Genomic DNA, 23,788 nt, shown 5'->3' with positions numbered 1-23,788 from the left:
GAGATAAACTCGGATTAACGGAGTAATCCCGAAACCGTAGGCCCTGACCCATCTGCCAGCCCACACTCTGCTCTCACTGACAGGATAAGGTCAATGAGAGACAATGCCTTGATGTCCGTCCAATCTCTCAGATTCTGTAAAACCTCCGAGCAGTCAACCCTTCGGGATCAGCACACAAAATGCTGGAGGAGCTTAGCAGGTCTGGCAGCATCTATGGAAATGAAGAACAGTCAATGTTTTGGGCCGTGACCCTTCGTCAGGACTGGAAAGGAAGGGGAGAGATGCCAGAATAAGAAGGTAGGGGGAGGGAAAGGAAGACAAGATAGAAGGTGATAGGTGAAACTTCAGGAGGGGGAGAGGTGATGAAGTAAGAAGCTGGGAGATGATGGCGGGTAAAGGCAAAAGGCTGGAGAAGAAGGAATCTGAGAATAGTGGAGAGTGCACCATTGGAGAGAGGAGAGGAGGAGGTGATAGCAGGTAAAGAGAAGAGGTAAGAGTGGGGAATAGAAGAAAGGGGGGTAATTACTGGAAGTTGGAGAAATCAATGCCTTATAAGGATTTAGCATTACATCACTGATTTATATTCTAGTCCCCTCAAAGTGAAAGCTGGCATTGCATTTGCTTTGCATAACAATCAGGTCGAAGTTGTCCTTGTGCCTAGTGCTACATGCTTTCAGGCGTTTGTTATCTCCTGCCTGATGGAAGAGAGGATGTCCGGGGTGGGTGGGGACTTTCAATACGCTGGCTGCTTTCCCGAGGCAGTGAGAAGTGTGGACAGTCTCCAAGTAGGGAGTTTAGTTTCTGTGATGTGCTGAGCCGTGTCCACAACCTCTGTGTTCTGTGTTCCTTTTGTACTGATGTGCAGAATGTATGAAAAGTTTTTCACGCTGTCACTAGTCTGTGTGACGATAATAAACCAATTCAGAATCAGAATCAGATTTATTATCACGGACATATGTTGTGAAATTTGTTGTATTGTGGCAGCTGTACAGTGCAATACATAAAATACTATGTTACAATGAGAAATATATATAGAACATAGAAACATAGAAAACCTACGACACAATACAGGCCCTTCGGCCCACAATGCTGTGCTGAACATGTACTTACTTTAGAAATTACCTAGGGTTACCCATAGCCCGCTATTTTTCTAAGGGAATCAAATTAAAGAGGCTAGGTGTGAGGAGGTTAGTTCACAACAGAGGGATGGGAACCAGTGCAGAGAGACAGAGGGGTGTAAAGTGAGCGTAGAAGCAAAAAGTACAAAGGGGAAAAGTAAAAGTGGCAGGCCGACAAATCCAGGGCAAGCATTAAAAAGGGCTAAGAGAGTTGTAAAAGAGCGCCTGAAGGCTTTATGTGTCAATGCAAGGAGCATTCGTAATAAGGTGGATGAATTGAAAGTGCAGATTGTTATTAATGATTATGATATAGTTGGGATCACAGAGACATGGCTCCAGGGTGACCAGGGATGGGAGCTCAACGTTCAGGGATATTCAATATTCAGGAGGGATAGACATGAAGGAAGGGGAGGTGGGGTGGCGTTGCTGGTTAAAAAAGAGATTAACGCAATAGAAAGGAAGGACATAAGCCGGGAAGATGTGGAATCAATATGGGTAGAGCTGCGTAACACTAAGGGGCAGAAGACGCTGGTGGGAGTTGTGTACAGGCCACCTAACAGTAGTAGTGAGGTCGGAGATGGTATTAAACAGGAAATTAGAAATGTGTGCAATAAAGGAACAGCAGTTATAATGGGTGACTTCAATCTACATGTAGACTGGGTGAACCAAATTGGTAAAGGTGCTGAAGAAGAGGATTTCTTGGAATGTATGCGGGATGGTTTTTTGAACCAACATGTCGAGGAACCAACTAGAGGGCAGGCTATTCTGGACTGGGTTTTGAGCAATGAGGAAGAGTTAATTAGCGATCTTGTCGTGAGAGGCCCCTTGGGTAAGAGTGACCATAATATGGTGGAATTCTTCATTAACATGGAGAGTGACGTAGTTAATTCAGAAACAAAGGTTCTGAACTTAAAGAGGGGTAACTTTGAAGGTATGAGTCGTGAATTAGCTAAGATAGACTGGCAAATGACACTTAAAGGATTGACGGTGGATATGCAATGGCAGGCATTTAAAGGTTGCATGGATGAACTACAACAATTGTTCATCCCAGTTTGGCAAAAGAATAAATCAAGGAAGGTAGTGCACCCGTGGCTGACAAGAGAAATTAGGGATAGTATCAATTCCTAAGAAGTAGCATACAAATTAGCCAGAGAAAGTGGCTCACCTGAGGACTGGGAGAAATTCAGAGTTCAGCAGAGGAGGACAAAGGGCTTAATTAGGAAGGGGAAAAAAGATTATGAGAGAAAACTGGCAGAGAACATAAAAACGGACTGTAAAAGCTTTTATAGATATGTAAAAAGGAAAAGACTGATAAAGACAAATGTAGGTCCCCTGCAAACAGAAACAGGTGAATTGATTATGGGGAGCAAGGACATGGCAGACCAATTGAATAATTACTTTGGTTCTGTCTTCACTAAGGAGGACATAAATAATCTTCCAGAAATAGTAAGGGACAGAGGGTCCAGTGAGATGGAGGAACTGAGCGAAATACATGTTAGTAGGGAAGTGGTGTTAGGTAAATTGAAGGGATTGAAGGCAGATAAATCCCCAGGGCCAGATGGTCTGCATCCCAGAGTGCTTAAGGAAGTAGCCCAAGAAATAGTGGATGCATTAGTGATAATTTTTCAAAACTCGTTAGATTCTGGACTAGTTCCTGAGGATTGGAGGGTGGCTAATGTAACTCCACTTTTTAAAAAAGGAGGGAGAGAGAAACCGGGGAATTATAGGCCGGTTAGCCTAACGTCGGTGGTGGGGAAACTGCTGGAGTCAGTTATCAAGGATGTGATAACAGCACATTTGGAAAGCGGTGAAATGATCGGACAAAGTCAGCATGGATTTGTGAAAGGAAAATCATGTCTGACGAATCTCATAGAATTTTTTGAGGATGTAACTAGTAGAGTGGATAGGGGAGAACCAGTGGATGTGGTATATTTGGATTTTCAAAAGGTTTTTGACAAGGTCCCACACAGGAGATTAGTGTGCAAACTTAAAGCACACTGTATTGGGGGTAAGGTATTGGTGTGGGTGGAGAATTGGTTAGCAGACAGGAAGCAAAGAGTGGGAATAAACGGGACCTTTTCAGAATGGCAGGCGGTGACTAGTGGGGTACCGCAAGGCTCAGTACTGGGACCCCAGTTGTTTACAATATATATTAATGACTTGGATGAGGGAATTAAATGCAGCATCTCCAAGTTTGCGGATGACACGAAGCTGGGTGGCAGTGTTAGCAGTGAGGAGGATGCTAAGAGGATGCAGGGTGACTTGGATAGGTTAGGTGAGTGGGCAAACTCATGGCAGATGCAATTTAATGTGGATAAATGTGAAGTTATCCACTTTGGTGGCAAAAATAGGAAAACAGATTATTATCTGAATGGTGGCCGATTAGGAAAAGGGGAGGTGCAACGAGACCTGGGTGTCATTATACACCAGTCATTGAAAGTGGGCATGCAGGTACAGCAGGCGGTGAAAAAGGCGAACGGTATGCTGGCATTTATAGCGAGAGGATTCAAGTACAGGAGCAGGGAGGTACTACTGCAGTTGTACAAGGCCTTGGTGAGACCACACCTGGAGTATTGTGTGCAGTTTTGGTCCCCTAATCTGAGGAAAGACATCTTTGCCATAGAGGGAGTACAAAGAAGGTTCACCAGATTGATTCCTGGGATGGCAGGTCTTTCATATGAAGAAAGACTGGATGAACTGGGCTTGTACTCGTTGGAATTTAGAAGATTGAGGGGGGATCTGATTGAAACGTATAAGATCCTAAAGGGATTGGACAGGCTAGATGCGGGAAGATTGTTCCCGATGTTGGGGAGGTCCAGAACGAGGGGTCACAGTTTGAGGATAGAGGGGAAGCCTTTTAGGACCGAGATTAGGAAAAACTTCTTCACACAGAGAGTGGTGAATCTGTGGAATTCTCTGCCACAGCAAACTGTTGAGGCCAGTTCATTAGCTATGTTTAAAAGGAAGTTAGATATGGCCCTTGTGGCTACGGGGGTCAGGGGGTATGGAGGGAAGGCTGGATTCTGAGTTGGATGATCAGCCATGATCATAATAAATGGCGGTGCAGGCTCGAAGGGCCGAATGGCCTACTCCTGCACCTATTTTCTATGTTTCTATGTTTCTATGTCCATGTACCTATTCAGGAGCGAAAGGACCCTATTGTATCCGCGTATATATATAAATATATACATATAAAACAAATGGTACAAAAATACTGAGTTCATGGGTTGGCTCATTGTCCACTCAGAAATCTGACGGCGCAGGTGAAGAAGCTGTTCCTAAAGCATTGAGTGTGTGCCTTCAGGCTCCTGTATCACCCCCCTGATGGTAGCAATGAGAAGAGAGCATGTTCCTCATAGCTGTGTAAACTTCTTTATCCAATTCCCTCCTCAATCTCCAATGCAGTGACTAGGCAAGGTGTAAACAATCCCACAAAGGGGAACTATTTTCATTGGGTCACTATAACTTAGTTCCCCTCTGGCTTAAACCCGGTGCCTTCCAATCCTTGAGTCTCCAGCCATGGGATCAACCTCACTGTTCAACCCCTAAGCAGTTTCCATCATGTCAGCTCTTGCTCTGAACTAAACCACCCCACAGCCATAACAAGCTTTCCTTGTAGATGTAGTCCCTTATCGCAGGAATTAAGGATGAAAATTAAAAGTTTTATTTGTCAAAACAAACAGTGAAATGTGTGGCTTACGTCAAATCAAATCAGCAAAGGTTATGCTGGGGACAGCCTGCAAGTGTTGCCATGATTCAGATGCCAACATAGCATGGCTGCAACTCATTAACCCCAACAGCATGTCTTGGGAATGTGGGAGGAAACCAGGGCACCTGGAGGAAACCCACACGATCATGAGCGTACAAACCCCTGACGGGCAGTGGTGGGACTTGAACCCTGTTCGGTGATTACTGGCACTTTAAAGCGGATGTGCTAACCACTAAGCTACCCTGCCACCCAATATTCATGTAAAAAATAAAGGGCTGTTAGAGTGCATAGGTCGGGCAGCATTCATGGTGGTCGACGTTTCAAAAGCCTGCCTCAGTGACCGAGTGTGCGGAGAGGAGAGCGTTGGTAGAAAGGGAAGAGAGAGGCGTAAGGCAGGAGATTGTAGGTGATCCGGATGAGGAGGGGGTGATGGGCAGAAGGAGCCAGCTGGGCATGAGGGGGGGGTCGAGTTGGGAGGTGGCAGCTGGTGGGTAAGTTGTAGCTTAGAAGGACATCCTGTTCAGCATGGATGAGTTGGGCTGAAGGGCCTGTTTTCTAGAATCAGAATTCAGAATGTGTTATTGTTGTTTTGTGGCAGCAGTACAGTGCAATAGATAAAAATTACTATGAATTACAATGAGGTTATATTAACTAAAATAAATAGTGCAAAAAGAGTATAAAGTAGTGAGGTCGGTTCATGGATCACCCACAAATCTGATGGCGGAGGGGAAGGAGACTATGAGACATAGGAGCAGAATTAGGTCATTCAGCCCATCGAGTCTGCTCCACCATTTCATCATGGCTGATTTATTATCCACCGCAACCCTATTCTCCAATTGGAAACAGATGTTCTCGGGGAAATGTGGCAAATATTCAGGGGATATTTGTGTGGCATTCTGCATTCCAGTGAGACAGGGAAAGGATGGTAGGGTACAGGAACCGTGGTGTACAAAGGCCATTGAAAATCTAGTCAAGCCGAAAAGAAAAACTTATGAAGGGTTCAAAAAACTAGGTAATGATAGAGATTTAGAAAGTTATAAGGCTAGCAGGAAGGAGCTTAAGAATGAAATCAGGAGAGCCAGAAGGGACCATGAGAAGGCCTTGGCGAGCAGGATTAGGAAATCCCAAGGCATTCTACAACTATGTGAAGAGCAAGAGGATAAGTGAGAAATAGGACCAATCAAGTGTGACAGTGGAAAAGTGTGTATGGAACCAGAGGAGATGGCAGAGGGACTTAATGAATACTTTGCTTCAGTATTCACTATGGAAAAGGATCTTGGCGATGTAGGGATGACTTACAGCGGACTGAAAAGCTTGAACATATAGACATTATGAAAGAGGATGTGCTGGAGCTTTTGGAAAGCATCAAGTTGGATAAGTCTCCAGGACCAGGTGAGATATACCCCAGGCTACTGTGGGAGGTGAGGGAGGAGATTGCTGAGCCTCTGGTAATGTTCTTTGCATCATCAATGGGGATGGGAGAGGTTCCGGAGGATTGGAAGATTGTAGATGTTGTTCCCTTATTCAAGAAAAGGAATAGAGATAGTCCAAGAAATTATAGACCAGTGGTTGTTAAGTTGATGGAAAAGATCCTGAGAGGCAGGATTTATGAACATTTGGAGAGGCATAATATGATTAAGAATAGTCAGCATGGCTTTGTCAAAGGCAGATCGTGCCTTACGAGCCTGATTGAATTTTTTTGAGGATGTGACTAAACACATTGATGAAGGAAGAGCAGTAGATGTAGTGTATATGGATTTCAGCAAGGCATTTGATAAGGTACCCCATGCAAGGCTTATTGAGAAAGTAAGGAGGCATGGGATCCAAGGGGACATTGCTTTGTGGATCCAGAACTGGCTTGCTCACAGAAGGCAAAGAGTGGTTGTAGACGGGTCATATTCTGCATGGAGGTCGGTGACCAGCGGTGTGCCTCAGGGATCTGTTCTGGGACCCTTACTCTTCGTGATTATTATAAATGACCCGGATGAGGAAGTGGAGGGATGGGTTAGTAAATTTGCTGATGACACAAAGGTTGGGGGTGTTGTGGATAGAGTGGAGAGCTGTCAGAAGTTACAGCGGGACATTGATAGGATGCAAAACTGGGCTGAGAAGTGGCAGATGGAGTTCAACCCAGATAAGTGTGAGGTGGTTTATTTTGGTACGTCAAATATGATGACAGAATATAATGTTAATGGTAAGACTCTTGGCAGTGTGGAGGATCAGAGGGATCTTGGGGACCGAGTCCTTATGACACTCAAAACTGCTGTGCAGGTTGACTCTGTTGTTAAAAAGGCATACAGTGCATTGGCTTTCATCAACCGTGGGACTGAGTTCAAGAGCCAAGAGGTAATGTTACAGCTATATAGGCCCCTGGTCAGACCCCACTTGAAGTACTGTGCTCAGTTCTGTTCACCTCACCACAGGAAGGATGTGGAAACTATGGAAAGCGTGCAGAGGAGATTTACCAGGATGTTGCCTGGATTGGGGAGCATGTCTTCTGAGAATAGATTAAATGAACTTGGCCTTTTCTCCTTGGAACGGCGGAGGATGAGAGCTAACCTGATAGAGCTGTATAAGATAATGAGAGGTAGGAGACTATAGGGTCTTTTAAAAGACTCCTGGATAGGTACATGGAGTTTAGAAAAATAGAGGACAATAGGTAACCCTAGGTAATTTCTAAAGTAAGTACATGTTCGGCACAGCATTGTGGGCCGAAGGGCCTGTATTGTGCTGTAGGTTTTCTATGTTTCTATGTTTCTTGTGGGCATTTACAGAACAATAAAGAAATACAATAGAATTTATGAAATACAATGCATAAACAAGGCCAACAAATGACCAATGTACAAAAGAAGCCAAATTATGCAAACAAGTAAATAAATAATACTGAGAATGAGAGTTGTATAGAGTCCCTGAAAGTGAGCCTTTAGGCTGTGGAGTCAATTCAGCGTTGAGGTGAGTGAAGTTCTCCATAATGGTACAGGGGCCTGATGGTTGTGGGGTTATAACTACTTCTGGACCTGGTGGTGTACGACCTAAGACTCCTGTTCCTCCTGCCCGATGGTACTGCTTGGTGGCTGTCCTTGGTGATGGGTGCTGCGTTCCCGTGACAGCGCTCATTGTAAACGTGCTTAACGTTGTGGAGGGTTTTATATATCTTTGAGAATGGTTGATATGAATTCCCCTTTTCAATCAATTTCAAACTTACTGCTCAGATCTGCTTTCATACCCCTTCCTCTTATCTTAAATGTGTGATGCCTATACTATGGGAAGATGATTCTATCTCTGCCTTTCCTAATGTTGTGTACATGTGTCAGGCGTCCCCTTATTCCTCGACAAGAGGGGATTTATTCTTCTTCAAATATACAGCCTGGCACTTTTGTGGAAACATCCACATCCTGTAAACAACGTAAACCTTGAATGAGTGTAAGGGATAGATTTCCTGCCATTCTCAGGAAAGGTCTTGGATGTCATTTAGTCATATTCATAGTCATACTTTATTGATCCCGGGGGAAATTGGTTTTTGTTACAGTTGCACCATAAATAATTAAATAGTAATATGTAAATGCGAGGAAATAAGTCCAGGACCAGCCTATCGGCTCAGGATGACTGACACTCCAAGGGATAGAAACATAGAAACATAGAAAATAGGTGCAGGAGTAGGCCATTCGGCCCTTCGAGCCTGCACCGCCATTTATTATGATCATGGCCGATCATCCAACTCAGAACCCCGCCCCAGCCTTCCCTCCATACCCCCTGATCCCCGTAGCCACAAGGGCCATATCATAAAGTTTGATGGCCACAGGCAGGAATGACTTCCTATGACGCTCTGTGTTGCATCTCGGTGGAATGAGTCTCTGGCTGAATGTACTCCTGTGCCCACCCAGTACATTATGTAGTGGATGGGAGACATTGTCCAAGATGGCATGCAACTTAGACAGCATCCTCTTTTCAGACACCACCGTGAGAGAGTCCAGTTCCATCCCCACAACATCACTGGCCTTACGAATGAGTTTGTTGATTCTGTTGGTGTCTGCTACTCTCCAATCCTACCTGTTCCCAGTTGTCATTCTAGAAGTTCCTGTAATTTCTTGCCCCTCCGCACTCTCTTTCCAATGCCTATTCTGGCTCCCCTTTTTTCCTTTCTCCTCATCTGCCCGTGCTCCTTTTCCCCACAGTCCCCTCACCTCTCCCATTAGAGTCCTTTGTCTCACCCTTTCCACCTATCACCTCCCAGCTTCTTATTTCAGCCCCACATCTGCCAGGACTGTCTCAGCGCCCCCTGTGGTAGCTCAGGGTCACAGCATCTGCTATGTGGTACAGGAAGACCTGGTTTGAGCGAGGGTGGACCTTAGGTGCAGTGAGCACAAGGATGGCTGCTTTTAGATTTTAAAAACAAGAGATTCTGTAGATACGGGAAATCCAAAGCATCACACAAAAATTATGGAGAAACTCAGCAGATCAGGCAGCATCCATGGAGGGAAATTAACAATCAATGTTTTGGGTTGAGGCCTTACATCAGTGTGAAGGGTCTCAATCTGAAACATTGCTGTTTATTCCCCTCCATCGATACCGCCTGACCTGCTGAGTTCCTCCAGCAATTTTTGTGCTGCTTTTAGATGCTCATTCATTTGTTACGTGCCACGTTGTGTGACATGGTGATCATGATCTTTCCATGATTATGATCGTTCTTGGCAATTATTCTACAGAAGTGGTTTGCCATTTCCTTCTTCTGGGCAGTGTCTTTATAAGACAGGGGATCCATGCAAAACAAAAAAAAAACAAGATAAACAACATTGTAATAAATTAAAAAACACAATAATTATTACTACATAAGATAGCTTACACAGTACATAATTGTATACAAGTATATATATATATATATATATAAGATTGTATATTGATTGGAGTTTAATCTAAAAATGTGAGAAAAAGGATCAAAGTTGAAAGTACATTCATTATCACAGTACATATACAACCACGAGATTCATTTTCTTGCTAACCTTCACAGTAGAACAAAGAAATGCAACAGTGTCAATGAAAAGCTACACACAAACAAAGAATGTCAAACAACCAAAAGAGGACAATCTGAGGAGTGTAGTAGAAAGAGGGATCTGGGAATGAGGTCCATAATTTATTGAAAGTGGCGTCACAAGTAGATAGAGTCGCAAAGAAAGCTTTTGGCACATTGGCCTTCATAAATCAAAGTACTGAGTACAGGAGATGGGATGTTATGTTGAAGTTGTATAAGACATTGGTGAGGCCTAATTTAGAGTATTCTGTGCAGTTTTGGTCACCTACCTCAAGGAAAGATGTAAGTAAGATTGAGTAAATTTACAAGGATGTTGCTGGGATTGGAGGACCTGAGTTATAAGGGAAAATTGGATAGGTTAGAACTTTATTCCTTGGAATGTAGAAGATTAAGGGGAGATTTGATTGAGGTATACACAATTATGAGGGGTATAAGTAGGGTAAATGTAAGTTTTTTCCACTGAGGTTGGGTGGGACAACAACTAGAGGTCACAGGTTAAGGGTGAAAGGTGAAAGTTTAAGGGAAACATCAGTGGAAACTTCTTCATTCAGACAGTCATGAGAGTGCAGAATGAGCTGCCAGCGCAAATGGTGCATGCAAGCCGGATTTCAACGTTAAAGAGAAGTTTGGATAGGTACATGAATTGTAGGTGTATGGAGGGCTATGGTTTGGTTGGACTAGATAGGCCTGTTAATGTGCTGTACTTTTCTATGACTCTAATCTGTAGATTTCATGCCACAGATGGCTGTGGAGGCCAAGTTATTTGGTATATTTAAAATATTTGATAGGTTCTTGATTAAACTAATGTGTCGGGGGATGGAAACAAGGATGATAGAGCTGAGGATGAACCAGCAGGTTTACAAGTAGATGATGTGTGTAAGGAAGGACAGGCCAATGATTGGGTACAAATGCAGACAGAGCAAAGAGTTAAATTGTACCACAGAGGCAAAATTCAAAAGGGCAAAGACTGCAGGACTGAAGGTGCAGTATTTAAATGGGCGTAGCATTCGGAATAAAGCGGACGAGCTTGTGGTGCAATTAGAGATTGATCAGTATGATGTTGTGGTCATCACTGAGTCATGGCTGAAAGAAGGCCTTAGTTGGGAGTTTAACATCAAAGGATATACTTTGTGTAACACCCTGGGAAAGGTTTCACTGCTATCATAATGGTCTTTCTGTAGAAGCAGTGTTTGAGTTATGGTTGAAGATAACGGGTGCTTTGGAATGTGAGCTGGGTCCATTGTTCATCTGGAGATGAAGAGGGAAGACGCTGGAGAGAACCAGTCTTAAGATTTGACCCGGTGGGCACTGCGATTCGATGGAGAAGGTGCTGCAGTCGACAAAGGTTTGGTGAATATGACTTTTGGAAGGGTTGAGCTCCAAGTTGTGCACCTTTGACTGTTTAATTAAAATGGGCCCTTTTTGTGGTTTTCTTTAGTTATTATTCATAAATATAATTCTTTTAATCGTATGCAGTGTGCTGTCTGTTATTTCTTGGCACTGAGTTGTAACAGGGTAGCAAATTACACAGCAGCCACACAAACCGGAGTTGGGGTGGAGAGCCATCTCAATCTCACGGGTTTGGTGGGACCAGAGTGTGTATTCCCTGGATTTACGCAGCCAAGGAAACCAACGGGGTTTCATTTGTAGCAAAAGGACAGGGAGGAAGGCACAGGCAGTGGTGTGGCTTGTTGGTAAGAGATGGAATTACGTCTTTAGAAAGAGGTGACAGGGTCAGAGAATGTTGAATCTTTGTGGGTGGAGTTAAGAAATTGAAAGGGTAAAAAAAATCATTATGGGAAACATATATAGGTCTCCAAACAGTAGCCAAGATGTGGGGTTGAGATTGCAAAGGGAGCTGGAAAAGGCACGTAATAAGGGTAATGAGACAATTGTAATGGGGATCTTCAATATGCAAGGGGATTGGGAAAATCAAGTTGGTGTCGGATTGCAAGAGAGAAAATTTGTTGAATGCCTACGAGATGGCTTTTTAGAGCAGCTTGTTCTTAAGCCTACTCCGAGAAAGACTACCTTAGATTGGCTGTTGTGTAATAACCCAGATCTTATTAGGGAGCTTAACATGAAGGAATTACAGAGGAGTGAGAGAGGAGCTTGCCCAGGTGGATTGGAGGACGATACTGGTGGGCATGACGGCAGAGCACCACAGAGGAGGAAGTCCTCAAATGGCAGGGGTAGGCAACCATGGCTGACAAAGGAAGTTAAGGACTGCATAAAAGCCAAGGAAGGGGTATATAAGGCAGCAAAAGTGAGTGGAAATTTAGATGATTGAGAAGCTTTTAAAATCCAACAAAAGGCAACTGAGAAAGTGAGAAGAAGGGAAAAGATGAAATATAAGTGAAACTAGCCAATAATATAAGCAGGATATTATAAGTGTTTTCAATTATATAAATGGTAAAAGGGAGGTGAGAGTTGATATTGGACCACTGGAAAATGATGCTGATGAGGTAGTAATGGGGACGAAGAAATGGCAGTTGAACTTAATGGGTATTTTGCATCTGCCTTCACTGTGGAAGACACTAGCAGTGTGGCAGAGTGAGTGCTATTGCTATTACAAAGGAAAAAGTTTAGGCAAACTCAAAGGTCTAAAGGTGGATAAGTCACCAGGGCTAGATCCACTACATCCCAGAGTCCTGAGAGAGGATGCTGAAGAGATAACGGATGCATTGCTCTTTCAAGAATCACTTGATTCTGGCATGGTGCCAGAGGACTGGATGATTGCAAATGTCACTCCACTCTTTAAGAATGGAGGAAGGCAAAATAAAGGAAATTACAGGCCAATTAGATGAACCTCAATGGTTGGGAAAGTGTTGGAATCTATTATTAAGGATGAAGTTTTGAGGTACTTGGAGATTAATGATAAAATAAATCAACTCCAGCATGGTTTCTATCAAGGGAAATCTTGCCAGTCAAATCTATTCAAGTAGGAGCTCTTCAAGTAGGAATTGAATTGACTTTATTCACATCCTTCACACACATGAGGAGTAAAAATCCTTACGTTTTGTCTCCGTCTAAATGTGCAATGTGCAATCATAATAATTTATAATAAATAGAACAGCCAATGTAACATAGAAATACACTCAAATTAGCGTGAATTAATCAGTCTTGGTGGAAGAAGCTGTTCCAGAGCCTGTTGGTCCTGGCTTTTATGCTGTGGTACCATTTCCCAGATGGTAGCAGCTGGAACAGTTTGTGGTTGGGGTGACTTGGATCCCCAGTGAATTCTTTGGGCCCTTTTTACACACCTGCCTTTGTAAATGTCCTGAATAGTGGGAAGGTCCCGCCTACAGAGGCACTGGGCTGTCCGCACCACTCTCTGCAGAGTCCTGTGATTGAGTTCCCATACCAGGCAGTGAAGCAGCCAGTCAGGATGCTCTCAATTGTGCCCCTGTAGAAAGTTCCAAGGATTTGGGTACCCATACTATATTTCTTCAACCGTCTGAGGTGAAAGAGGCTGTTATACACACAGCTGGTATGTACAGACCACTTGAGATCCTTGGTGATGTGTATGCTGAGGAACTTAAAATTGTTCACCCGCTCAACCCCAGATCCATTGATGTCAATAGGGGTTAGCCTATCTCCATTGCTCCCGTAGTCCACAACCAGCTCCTTTGTTTTTGTGACATTGAGGGAGAGGTTGTTTTCTTGACACCATTCTGTTAGGGTGATGACTTCTCTGTAGACTGCCTCATTATTATTTGAGATTAGGCCAAACAATGTGCTGTCATCAGCAAATTTAATTCGCAGATTGGAGCTATGGGTGGCGACACAGTCGTGGGTATACAGAGAGTAAAGGAGGGGCTTAGTACACAGCCCTGAGGGGCACCTGTGTTGAGGAGCAGAGGTGAGGGAGCCCACTTTTTCCACCTGCCGGCGATCTGACAGGAAGTCCATGATCCAGCTACACAAGGCAGGGGGAAAGCCGAGGTCTCTGAGCTTCTTGTTGAGCCTGGGGGGAATTATGGTGTTGAATGCTGAACTGTAGTCCAAGAACAGCATTCTCACATAAGCATCCCTCTTCTCCAGATGTGTAAGGACGGTGTGTAGAGCTGTGGCTATTGCGTCATCTGTCGATTGGTTGTGTCGGTAGGCGAATTGTCGGGGTCCAGTGTGGGTGGTAGCAAGCTGCAGATGTAGTCCTTGACAAGTCTCTCAAAAATAGGAAAACAGATTATTATCTGAATTGTGGCCGATTAGGAAAAGGGGAGGTGCAACAAGACCTGGGTGTCATTATACACCAGTCATTGAAAGTGGGCGTGCAGGTACAGCAGGCGGTGAAAAAGGCGAATGGTATGCTGGCATTTATAGCGAGAGGATTCGAGTACAGGAGCAGGGAGGTACTACTGCAGTTGTACAAGGCCTTGGTGAGACCACACCTGGAGTATTGTGTGCAGTTTTGGTCCCCTAATCTGAGGAAAGACATCCTTGCCATAGAGGGAGTACAAAGAAGGTTCACCAGATTGATTCCTGGGATGGCAGGACTTTCATATGAAGAAAGACTGGATGAACTGGGCTTGTACTCGTTGGAATTTAGAAGATTGAGGGGGGATCTGATTGAAACGTATAAGATCCTAAAGGGATTGGACAGGCTGGATGCAGGAAGATTGTTCCCGATGTTGGGGAAGTCCAGAACGAGGGGCCACAGTTTGAGGATAGAGGGGAAGCCTTTTAGGATCGAGATTAGGAAAAACTTCTTCACACAGAGAGTGGTGAATCTGTGGAATTCTCTGCCACAGGAAACAGTTGAGGTCAGTTCATTGGCTATATTTAAGAGGGAGTTAGATATGGCCCTTGTGGCTATGGGGGTCAGGGGGTATGGAGGGAAGGCTGGGGTGGGGTTCTGAGTTGGATGATCAGCCATGATCATAATAAATGGCGGTGCAGGCTCGAAGGGCCGAATGGCCTACTCCTGCACCTATTTTCTATGTTTCTATGTTTCTATGTTTCTAAAAGCATTTGAATGTTATTGAGGTGAGTGCAACAGGACGCCAGTCATTCAGACATATTACCTTGGTCTTTTTAGGTACAAAGACAATGGTGGATGTTTTAAAGCAGGAGGGCACTCTACACTGGGAGAGGGAGAGATTAAAAATGTCTGTAAACACACCTGCCAGTTGTGCCATGCACATCCCGCCCTGGGATGCCATCCAGTCCCGCGGCCTTGTGACTGTCCACTCGTGAAAACTACCTGCGTACCGAGAGATGATTAATGTGCAGGTCACTTCAGTGGCTCTCCTCAGGGGATCAGTGTTAGTGACATCGAACCAAGTGTAAAAAAGATTTAGTTCATTTGGGAGAGAGGCAGCGAAGTTGGAAACTCCACTGTGTTTAGCTTTGAAGTCTGCGATGGTGTGCAGACCTTGCCACAAGCCGCGTGTGTTGTTGGTGGAGAGTTGTGTCTGGATCTTGTCCCTGTATTGTCGTTTCACTGCCTTGATGACTTTGTGCAGATTGTAGGTACATTTCTTGAGCTCCTGCTGATTACTGGCAACGTAAGCTCTGTGTCACGCAGTAAGTGCTGCTCGCACAGAACTGTTGATCAGGGTTTCTGGTTTGGATAGACCCTGACCAATTTCTGGGGGACAACATCCTCGATGCACTCTGGATGAAACTCGTGACCCCTTCTGTGAACTCGGAGACATCCTCATCATGAAAGATATTCCAGTCAACGTCATCAAAGCAGTCTTGTAGCATGGAGACCGACTGGGCAGACCAGCTGTGGATGGTTTTAACGATGGCTGCCTCTTGTTTCAGCTTCTGCCTGTACCTCAACAGTAGCAAGATGGAGCAGTGATCTGACTTTCCAAACGGCAGGCGGAGGAGCATTTTGTAAGCACTGAGGAAGGGAGAGTAGTATTGGTCAAGTATGCTATTTCCCTGTGTGCTCACCTGGATGTGTTGGCAAAACTTCAGAGAGACCTTAGACAGTGACGCTGTATTGAAGTCACCGGTGACAATGAAGGCAGACTGGATGTTCAGGGTGGACAAAGGAGAGGCAGTGGATGTCATTTACTTGGATTTTCAGAAGGCGTTTGATAAGGTGCCTCACATGAGGCTGCATAACAAGATAAAATCCTATGGTGTTACAGGAAAGATGTTGGTATGGATAGACAAATGGCTGACAGGCAGGAGGTAGCAACTGTGAATAAAAAGGGCCTTTTTTGATTGTCTGCTAGTGACTAGTGGTTTTCCTCAGGGGTCAGTATTGGGACCGCTGGCTTTCACATTGTTTGTCAATGATTTAGATAATGGAATTGTTGGCTTTGTGGCAAAGTTTGCGGATCTTACAAAGGTAGGTGAAGGGGTAGGTAGTGCTGAGGAAGCAGGACTTAGACAAATTGGAAGAATGGGCAAAAAAGTAGCAGATGAATGCAGTGTTGGGAAATGTATGAGAATGCATTTTTGATGAAAGGAATAATAATGTGGACTAATATCTAAGTGGGGAGAAGGTTCAAACATCAGTGATGCAGAGGGGCTTCGGAGTCCTCATGCAAGACTCCCAGAAGGTTAATTCACAGGTTGAGCCTGTTGTAAAGAAAGCAAATATAATATCGGCATTTATTTCAAGGGGGAATAGAATATAAAAGCATATAATAAGAATATAAATAGAATATAAAAGCAAAAGAATAATGCCAAGCCTTTATAAAACACTAGTCAGGCTGTACTTTTGTCACAAGTGTTGTCAACAGTTTTGGGCACCATATCTCAGAAAGGACATGTTGTCATTGGAAAGAGTCTAGAGGAGGTTCACAAGGATGATTCCAGGAATGAAGGGCTTGACATATGAGAAACGTTTGGCAGCTGTGGGCCTGTATCAGTGGAATTTAGAAGAATGCAGGGGGATCTCATTGAAACCTACTGAATATTGAAAGGACTAGATTGCCAGGTATGATGTTGTGGCCATCACTGAATCGTAGCTGAAGGATGGTTGTAGTTGGGAGCTGAAAATCCAAGGTTACATTGTATCAGAGGGATAGGAAGGTAGGCAGAGGGGGTGGTGTGGCTCTACTGGTAAAGAATGGCATCAAATCAGTAGAAAGATGTGACATAGGATCAGAAGATGTTGCATCCTTGTGGATTGTGTTAAGAAACTGCAAGGGAAGAGTACCCTGATGGCAGTTATATACAGACCTCCCAACAGTGGCTGGGAGGTGGACCACAGATTACAACAGGAAATGGAAAAGGCAAGTCAAAAGGACAATATTATGATAGGCATGGGAGATTTTAACATGCAGGTCGATTGGGAAAATCAGGTTGGTAATGGATCTCAAGAGAGTGAGTTTGTTGCATAGCTTTTTCGAGCAGTTTGTCATCGAGCCTACTGGGGGATCAGTTATACTGGATTGGGTGTTATGTAATGAACTGGAGGTGATTAGGGAGTTTAATGTAAAAGAACCCTTAGGAACCCGTGATCACAATATGATTGAGTTCAACTTGAAATTTGATAGTGAGAAAGTAAAGTCTGATGTAGCAGTATTTCAGTGGAGTAAGGGAAATTACAGTGGTATGAGAGAGGGGTTGACCAAAGTAAATTAGAAGGAGCTGCTGGCAGTGATGTCAGCAGAGCAGCAATGGTGTGTGTTTCTGGGAAAAATGAGGAAGGTGCAGGAAATATGTATTCTAGAAATGAAGAAATACTCGAATGGCAAAATAGTACAACCATGGCCGACAAGGGAAGTCAAAGATGTTGTAAAAACAAATGAGAGGGCATACAACAAAGCAAAAATTAGAGGGAAGATAGAAGATTGGGAAGTTTTAAAAACCTACAGACAGCAACTAAAAGAATCACTACAAGGGAAAAAAATGAAATATGAAAGTAAGCTAGCAAATAATATCGAAGTGAATAGTAAAACCTTTTTTAAATACAGTATGTAAAAAATAAAAGAGAGATGAGAGTGGATATAGGACCGCTAGAAAATGAGGCAGGAGAAATAATAATGGGGGACAAGAAGATGACAGATGAAATAAATGGGTATTTTGCATCAGTCTCCACTGTGGAAGACACCAGCAGTGTGCCAAATGTTGTACTGTGTGAAGGAAGAGTTCCTTTTACAAGGGAGAAAGTGCTCAAAAAGCTCAAAGACCTATAAGTACGCAAGTCCCCCAGACCAGATGAAATGCACCCTAGGGTTCTGAAAGAAGTAGCATTAGAGATTGTGGCGGCATTAGCAATGATCTTTCAAAAATCATTGGACTCGGGCATGGTGCCAGAGGACTGGAAAATTGCAAATATCACCCCACTCTTTAAGAAAGGAGGAAGGCAGCAGAAAGGAAATTATAGACCAGTTAGCCTGACCTCAGTGGTTGGAAAGATGTTAGAGTCAATTGTTAAGGATGAGGTGATGGAGTACTTGGTGACACTGGACAAGACAAAGACAAAGTCAGCATGGTTTCCTTAAGGGAAAATCCTGCCTGATGAACCTGTTGGAATTCTTTGAGGAGGTTACAAGTAGGATAGATAATGGTCCTCAACCTCTGGGCCGCGGACTGATACATTGCCGCGAAGAATGCAATGGTACAGCGGTAGCCAGAACACACCCAGCACATCTTTAAGAAAAAAGTAGAAATAAACAAGCTAATTAATTAGGTGCTGCCCAGCTCGTAAATGTGCCCAGATCAGAGGCGATTGCCTCCCCGAAGGGGTCAGTGTTGAGACCACTTCTTTTTATGCTGTATATAAATGATTTAGATGATGGAATAGATGGCTTTGTTGCCAAATTTGCAGATGATACAAAGATTGGTGGAGGGGCAGGTATTATTGAGAAAACAGGTAGAATGCAGAAGGACTTAGACAGTTTAAGAGAATGGGCGAGAAAGTGGCAAATGAAATATAATGTTGGAAAATGCGTGCTCATGTACTTTGCTAGTAGAAATAAATGTGCGGACTATTTTCCAAACGGGGAGAAAATCCAAAAATCTGAGGTGCAAAGCGATTTGGGAGTCCTTGTGCAGAACACCCTAAAGGTTAACTTGTAGGTAGAGTTGGTGGTGAGGAAGGCAAATGCCACGTTAGCATTCATTTCCAGAGGTCTGGAATACAAGAGCAGGGATGTAACGCTAAGGCTTTATAAGGCACTGGTGAGGCCTCACCTTGAGTATTGTGAACAGTTTTGGGCTCCTCATCTTAGAAGAGATGTGCTGGCATTGGAGAGGGCCAGAGGAGGTTCACAAGGATGATTCCAGGAATGAAAGGGTTATCATACGAGGAACGTCTGATGGCTCTGGGTCTGTTATTGCTGGAATTCAGAAGGATAAGGAGAGATCTCATTGAAATTTTTCGAATGTTGAAAGGCCTAGACAGAGTAGATGTGGAATGGATGTTTCTCATAGTGGGAGAGTCTAGGACAAGAGGGCACAGCCTCATGATAGAGAGGCATCCATTCAAAACAGAGATGTGGAGAAATTTCTTTAGCCAGAGGGTGATAAATTTGTGGAATTTGTTGCCTCATGCAGCTGTGGAGGCCAGATTATTCAGTGTATTTAAGGCAGAGATTGAAGGCTCCTGACGTGGCATCACAGGTTAGCAGGAGAAGGCTGGGAACTGGGGTTGAGGAGGAGAAAGAGAAGGATCAGCCATGATTGAATGGTGGAGCAGACTCGATGGGCCAAATGGCCTAATTCTGCTCCTATGTCTTATGGTGTTATGGTCTTATGTGGAGATAATGTTTCCTATGGTGGGGATATCCAGAATTAGAGAGCACAGCCTCAAAATTGAGGGGCGACCCTTTAGAACAGAGGTAAGGAGGAATTTTTTTAGCCAGAGAGTAGTCAATTTGTGGAATGCTCTGCCACAGACTGCAGAGGAGGCCAAGTCTGTACATATACTTAAGGCTGAAGTTGATCGTTTCCTAATCAGTCAGGGCATCTAAGGATATAGTGAGACGGTGGGAGAATGGAGTTGAGAGGGATAATAAATGAGCCATGATGGAATGGCAGAGCAGACTTGATGGGCTGAATGGCCTAATTCTGTTCCTCTGTCTTATGGGCATGGACAAAAATATAGATAAAAATGGTTGAAAAGGATATGGGGCTAGCTTGGATGGAGTTGTACCAATCAACGACTCTGTGAGATCTTATAGAGGTACACTACCCCGAAAGAAAATCAGGAAATTCCTCACATTATCTGCTCTCAGAATCCAGTTGTATTACAGAAATCAGTTCCGTGAGATTAGTTCAAATGATCCATCGGGCACTATAATGGGTGGAGGGGTGGGGAGAGCAAACATCCCTTGATTAGTCCTTGAGGGAGTTGGATGTCTATCAGGGTGGGGCACCAAGCAAGACCATGACCCACTGAAGGAAAGAATTGTCGGAAAATGACTGAAGTCAAGCAAAATGAGGGTCTGTTAATTTATTGTGGTAATATTACTTTGTGTTGTAAGTCCCGTATTGTCCACCTTGATCTGGAAGAACATTGTTTCATTTGGTAGTATACGTGTGTACAGTTGAATGACAATTGCGTGTGAGTTATATGTACTATGCTGTGCACATCAGTCCAGAGGAACACCTTTTCCGTTTGGTAACATACATTGTATGAAATATATGACAATAAACTGAATTTGAACGTGAACTTGAATAGCCTGTTGTGCTCTTCTTCCCTCTTACCAGGTATCTATGTGATGTGGGTAGCGGGAAGTCTCGTGTTGGTCGCTGGATTTACTGGCTACCTGAGTATAACTCGGGAACACAGGTGTCTGATATGGATCGTGAGTATCGAGTTGCAATCTGCACTACACAAAGGAGGAGGAGTTGGCAGGTCAGGTGTGAATGTTACAGGTTCATGTCAAGGCACCGTCCGATATTCTGATTCAGTCTGGTAACTCTGTGTGTGTGTGTGTGTGTGTGTGTGTGTGTGTGTGTGTGTGTATATGTGTGTGTGTATATGTGTGTGTGTATATGTGCATGTCTGGGTAAGTGTGTGTGTGTGTGTGTGTTTATGTGGAGTTTCTGTGGATAGATGAGGAGATGTCTGTTGATAGTTGTGGAGACATTGGTAGATAGAACTGGATTTTCTGTTGCTAGATTTGGAAGTGTCTGTAGATAGATGTGGAGCTGTTCGTAGATGATGTAGATGTTTCTGTAGATAGATGTGGATTTTCTGTGAATGATGTGGAGCTGTCTGTAGGTAGTTGAGGAGCTGTTCGTAGATGGATGTGGAAGTGTCTGTATATAGATGTGGAGTTTCCATAGACAGATGTGGATTTTCTGTAGATAGATGTGGGGATGTCTTTAGAAAGATGTGCTTTCATATATACTGTGTAGATGTGGAGATGTCTGTAGATAGATGTGGAGGTGTCTATAGATAGAAGTGGAGTTTTTGTTTCTGTAAATAGATGTAGAGTTTCTGTAGATAGAAGTGGAGTTTCTGTTAATAGATGTGGAGGTGTCTATAGATAGATGTGGAGGTGTCTGTAGATAGATAGATACCTTTTTGATCCCAAAGGGAATTACAATGTTACAGTAGCATTACAAATGCACAGATATGCAAATATACAATATTGGAAGAGAAGTAAGAAACAAATAAGTTACCTCAAACAGTCTAACAGGAGGGGGAGGGGTCATCACTTCCCCGGCTCTAGATTGACTCATTATTGAGCCTAATGGCCGAGGGTAAGAGTGACCTCATATAGCGCTCTTTGGAGCAGCACAGTCGTCTGAGTCTATTACTAAAAGTGCTCCTCTGTTAAGCAAAGTTGACATGCAGATGGTCAGAAACATTGTGCAGGATAGCCAGGATCTTCTGTAGGGTCCCTTGTTCTACCACAGCCTCCAGTGTGTCCAGGTTGTCTCCTATAACAAAGACAGCCTTTCTAATCAGTTTATTCAGCCTGTTGGCATCACCCATGTTGATACCATTGCCCCAGCACACCACCACATAGAAGATTATACTGGTGACAACATATTGGTAGAACATGTGAAGGAGAGGCCTGCATACTCCAAAGGACCTCAGTCTCCTCAGGAAGTAGAGGAAATGGTGGCCTTTCTTGTACACAGCCTCTGTGTTGGTGTTCCACTCAAGTCTGTCATCCAGATGCACCCCCAAGTACACATAGGTCCTGGCCACATCCACGTCCTCACCATCAACAGCAACAGGGAGCAATGCAAAGCTTAGTCTTCCTGAAGTCCATCACCATCTCCTTTGTCTTACTGAAGTTGAAAAGGAGATGATTCAGCTTGCACCGTTTGACAAAGTCCTCCACTAGGGCCCTGTATTCATCCTCCCGTCCTCCCTTTACACACCCAACTATTGCTGAGTCATCAGCGAATTTATGCAGATGACATGTACCTTGTATCTAAAGTCAGAGGTATACAGGGTAAACAGGAAAGAAGTCAATACAGTCCCCTGTGGGGCCCCAGTGCTGCTTATAGCCACGTCTGACGCACAGCTCTGAAGCTGCACTAACTGCCAGTCAGGTAGACCATTATCCAGGATACAATGGAAGTGCCAGCTTGCATTAAATAGAGCTTTTCCCCCAGCAATGAGGCTGTATGATACTGAAGGCACTTGAAAAATCAAAAAATATGATCCTCACAGGGTTGCCCTGCTTATCGAGATGGCAGTAGGTTCTGTTCATCAGAAGTTTCTGTAGATAGATGTGGAGGCATCTGTAGATAGTTTTGGATGTGTGTGCAGATACATGTGGAGGTGTCTATAGATAGTGGTGGAGGTGTCTGTAGATACATGTGGAGATGTCTGTAGGTAGATGTAGAGTTTCTGTAGATAGATTTGGTGTTTCCGTATATAGATGTGGAGTTTCTGTAGTTATATAAGGTGGGCCATACCATTGGGGGGGGGGTCCCTCTCACCTTTTTCATTTATTCCTTTTAAAATACTTACACCTCAATCAATGAACTAATTAACCCACTGAGGAATGATGAACCTGGTTAGTGAAATCCCATCTCAGGAGAGAACCTGGTTAGTGAGATCCCATCTCAGGAGAGAACCTGGTTAGTGAGATCCCATCTCAGGAGAGAACCTGGTTAGTGAGATCCCATCTCAGGAGAGAACCTGGTTAGTGAGATCCCATCTCAGGAGAGAACCTGGTTAGTGAGATCTCATCTCAGGAGAGAACCTGGTTAGTGAAATTCCATCTCAGGAGAGAACCTGGTTAGTGAGATCCCATCTCAGGAGAGAACCTGGTTAGTGAGATCCCATCTCAGGAGAGAACCTGGTTAGTGAGATCCCATCTAAGGAGAGAACCTGGTTAGTGAGATCCCATCTCAGGAGAGATCCTGGTTAGTGAGATCCCATCTCAGGAGAGAACCTAGTTAGTGAGATCCCATCTCAGGAGGGAACCTGGTTAGTGAGATCCCATCTCAGGAGAGGACCTGGTTAGTGAGATCCCATCTCAGGAGAGATCCTGGTTAGTGAGATCCCATCTCAGGAGAGAACCTAGTTAGTGAGATCCCATCTCAGGAGGGAACCTGGTTAGTGAGATCCCATCTCAGGAGAGGACCTGATTAGTGAAATACCAATCTCAGGAGAGGACCTGGTTAGTGAAATCTCATCTCAGGAGAGGACCTGGTTAGTGAAATCTCATCTCAGGAGAGAACCTGGTTAGTGAGATCCCATCTCAGGAGAGAACCTGGTTAGTGAAATCTCATCTCAGGAGAGAACCTGGTTAGTGAGATCCCATCTCAGGAGAGAACCTGGTTAGTGAGATCCTATCTCAGGAGAGAACCTGGTTAGTGAGATCCCATCTCAGGAGAGAACCTGATTAGTGAGACCCCATCTCAGGAGAGAACCCTTTGAGCTGTAGTCAATCTGTTGACACCGTTAATAATCAGGAATTTATCAACCTCTAATTTAAATATACCCAATGACTTGGCTTCCACAGCCATCTCTGATAATGAATACCACAGATTCACCACCTTCTGGCTAAGGAATTTTTGTCAGATAAGCAACTTTTAACA

At 44.0% G+C, this 23,788-nt stretch overlaps 1 protein-coding gene across 1 annotated transcript in view; it reads left to right on the top strand.

The window, feature by feature from the left end:
* Window positions 1-23,788, top strand: part of LOC134352296 (CD9 antigen-like) — a 48,320-nt gene that overhangs the window by 8,761 nt on the left and 15,771 nt on the right. Inside the window, exon 3 of the mRNA XM_063059587.1 lies at window positions 20,483-20,580. Within this exon, the coding sequence (XP_062915657.1) occupies window positions 20,483-20,580 (98 nt within the window). The remainder of the gene's footprint in view (window positions 1-20,482; window positions 20,581-23,788) is intronic.

This window comes from Mobula hypostoma, chromosome 9 (assembly GCF_963921235.1).
Source record: "Mobula hypostoma chromosome 9, sMobHyp1.1, whole genome shotgun sequence".
Taxonomy (NCBI): Eukaryota; Metazoa; Chordata; class Chondrichthyes; order Myliobatiformes; family Myliobatidae; genus Mobula; species Mobula hypostoma.
This window is presented reverse-complemented; position numbering and strand designations above follow the sequence as displayed.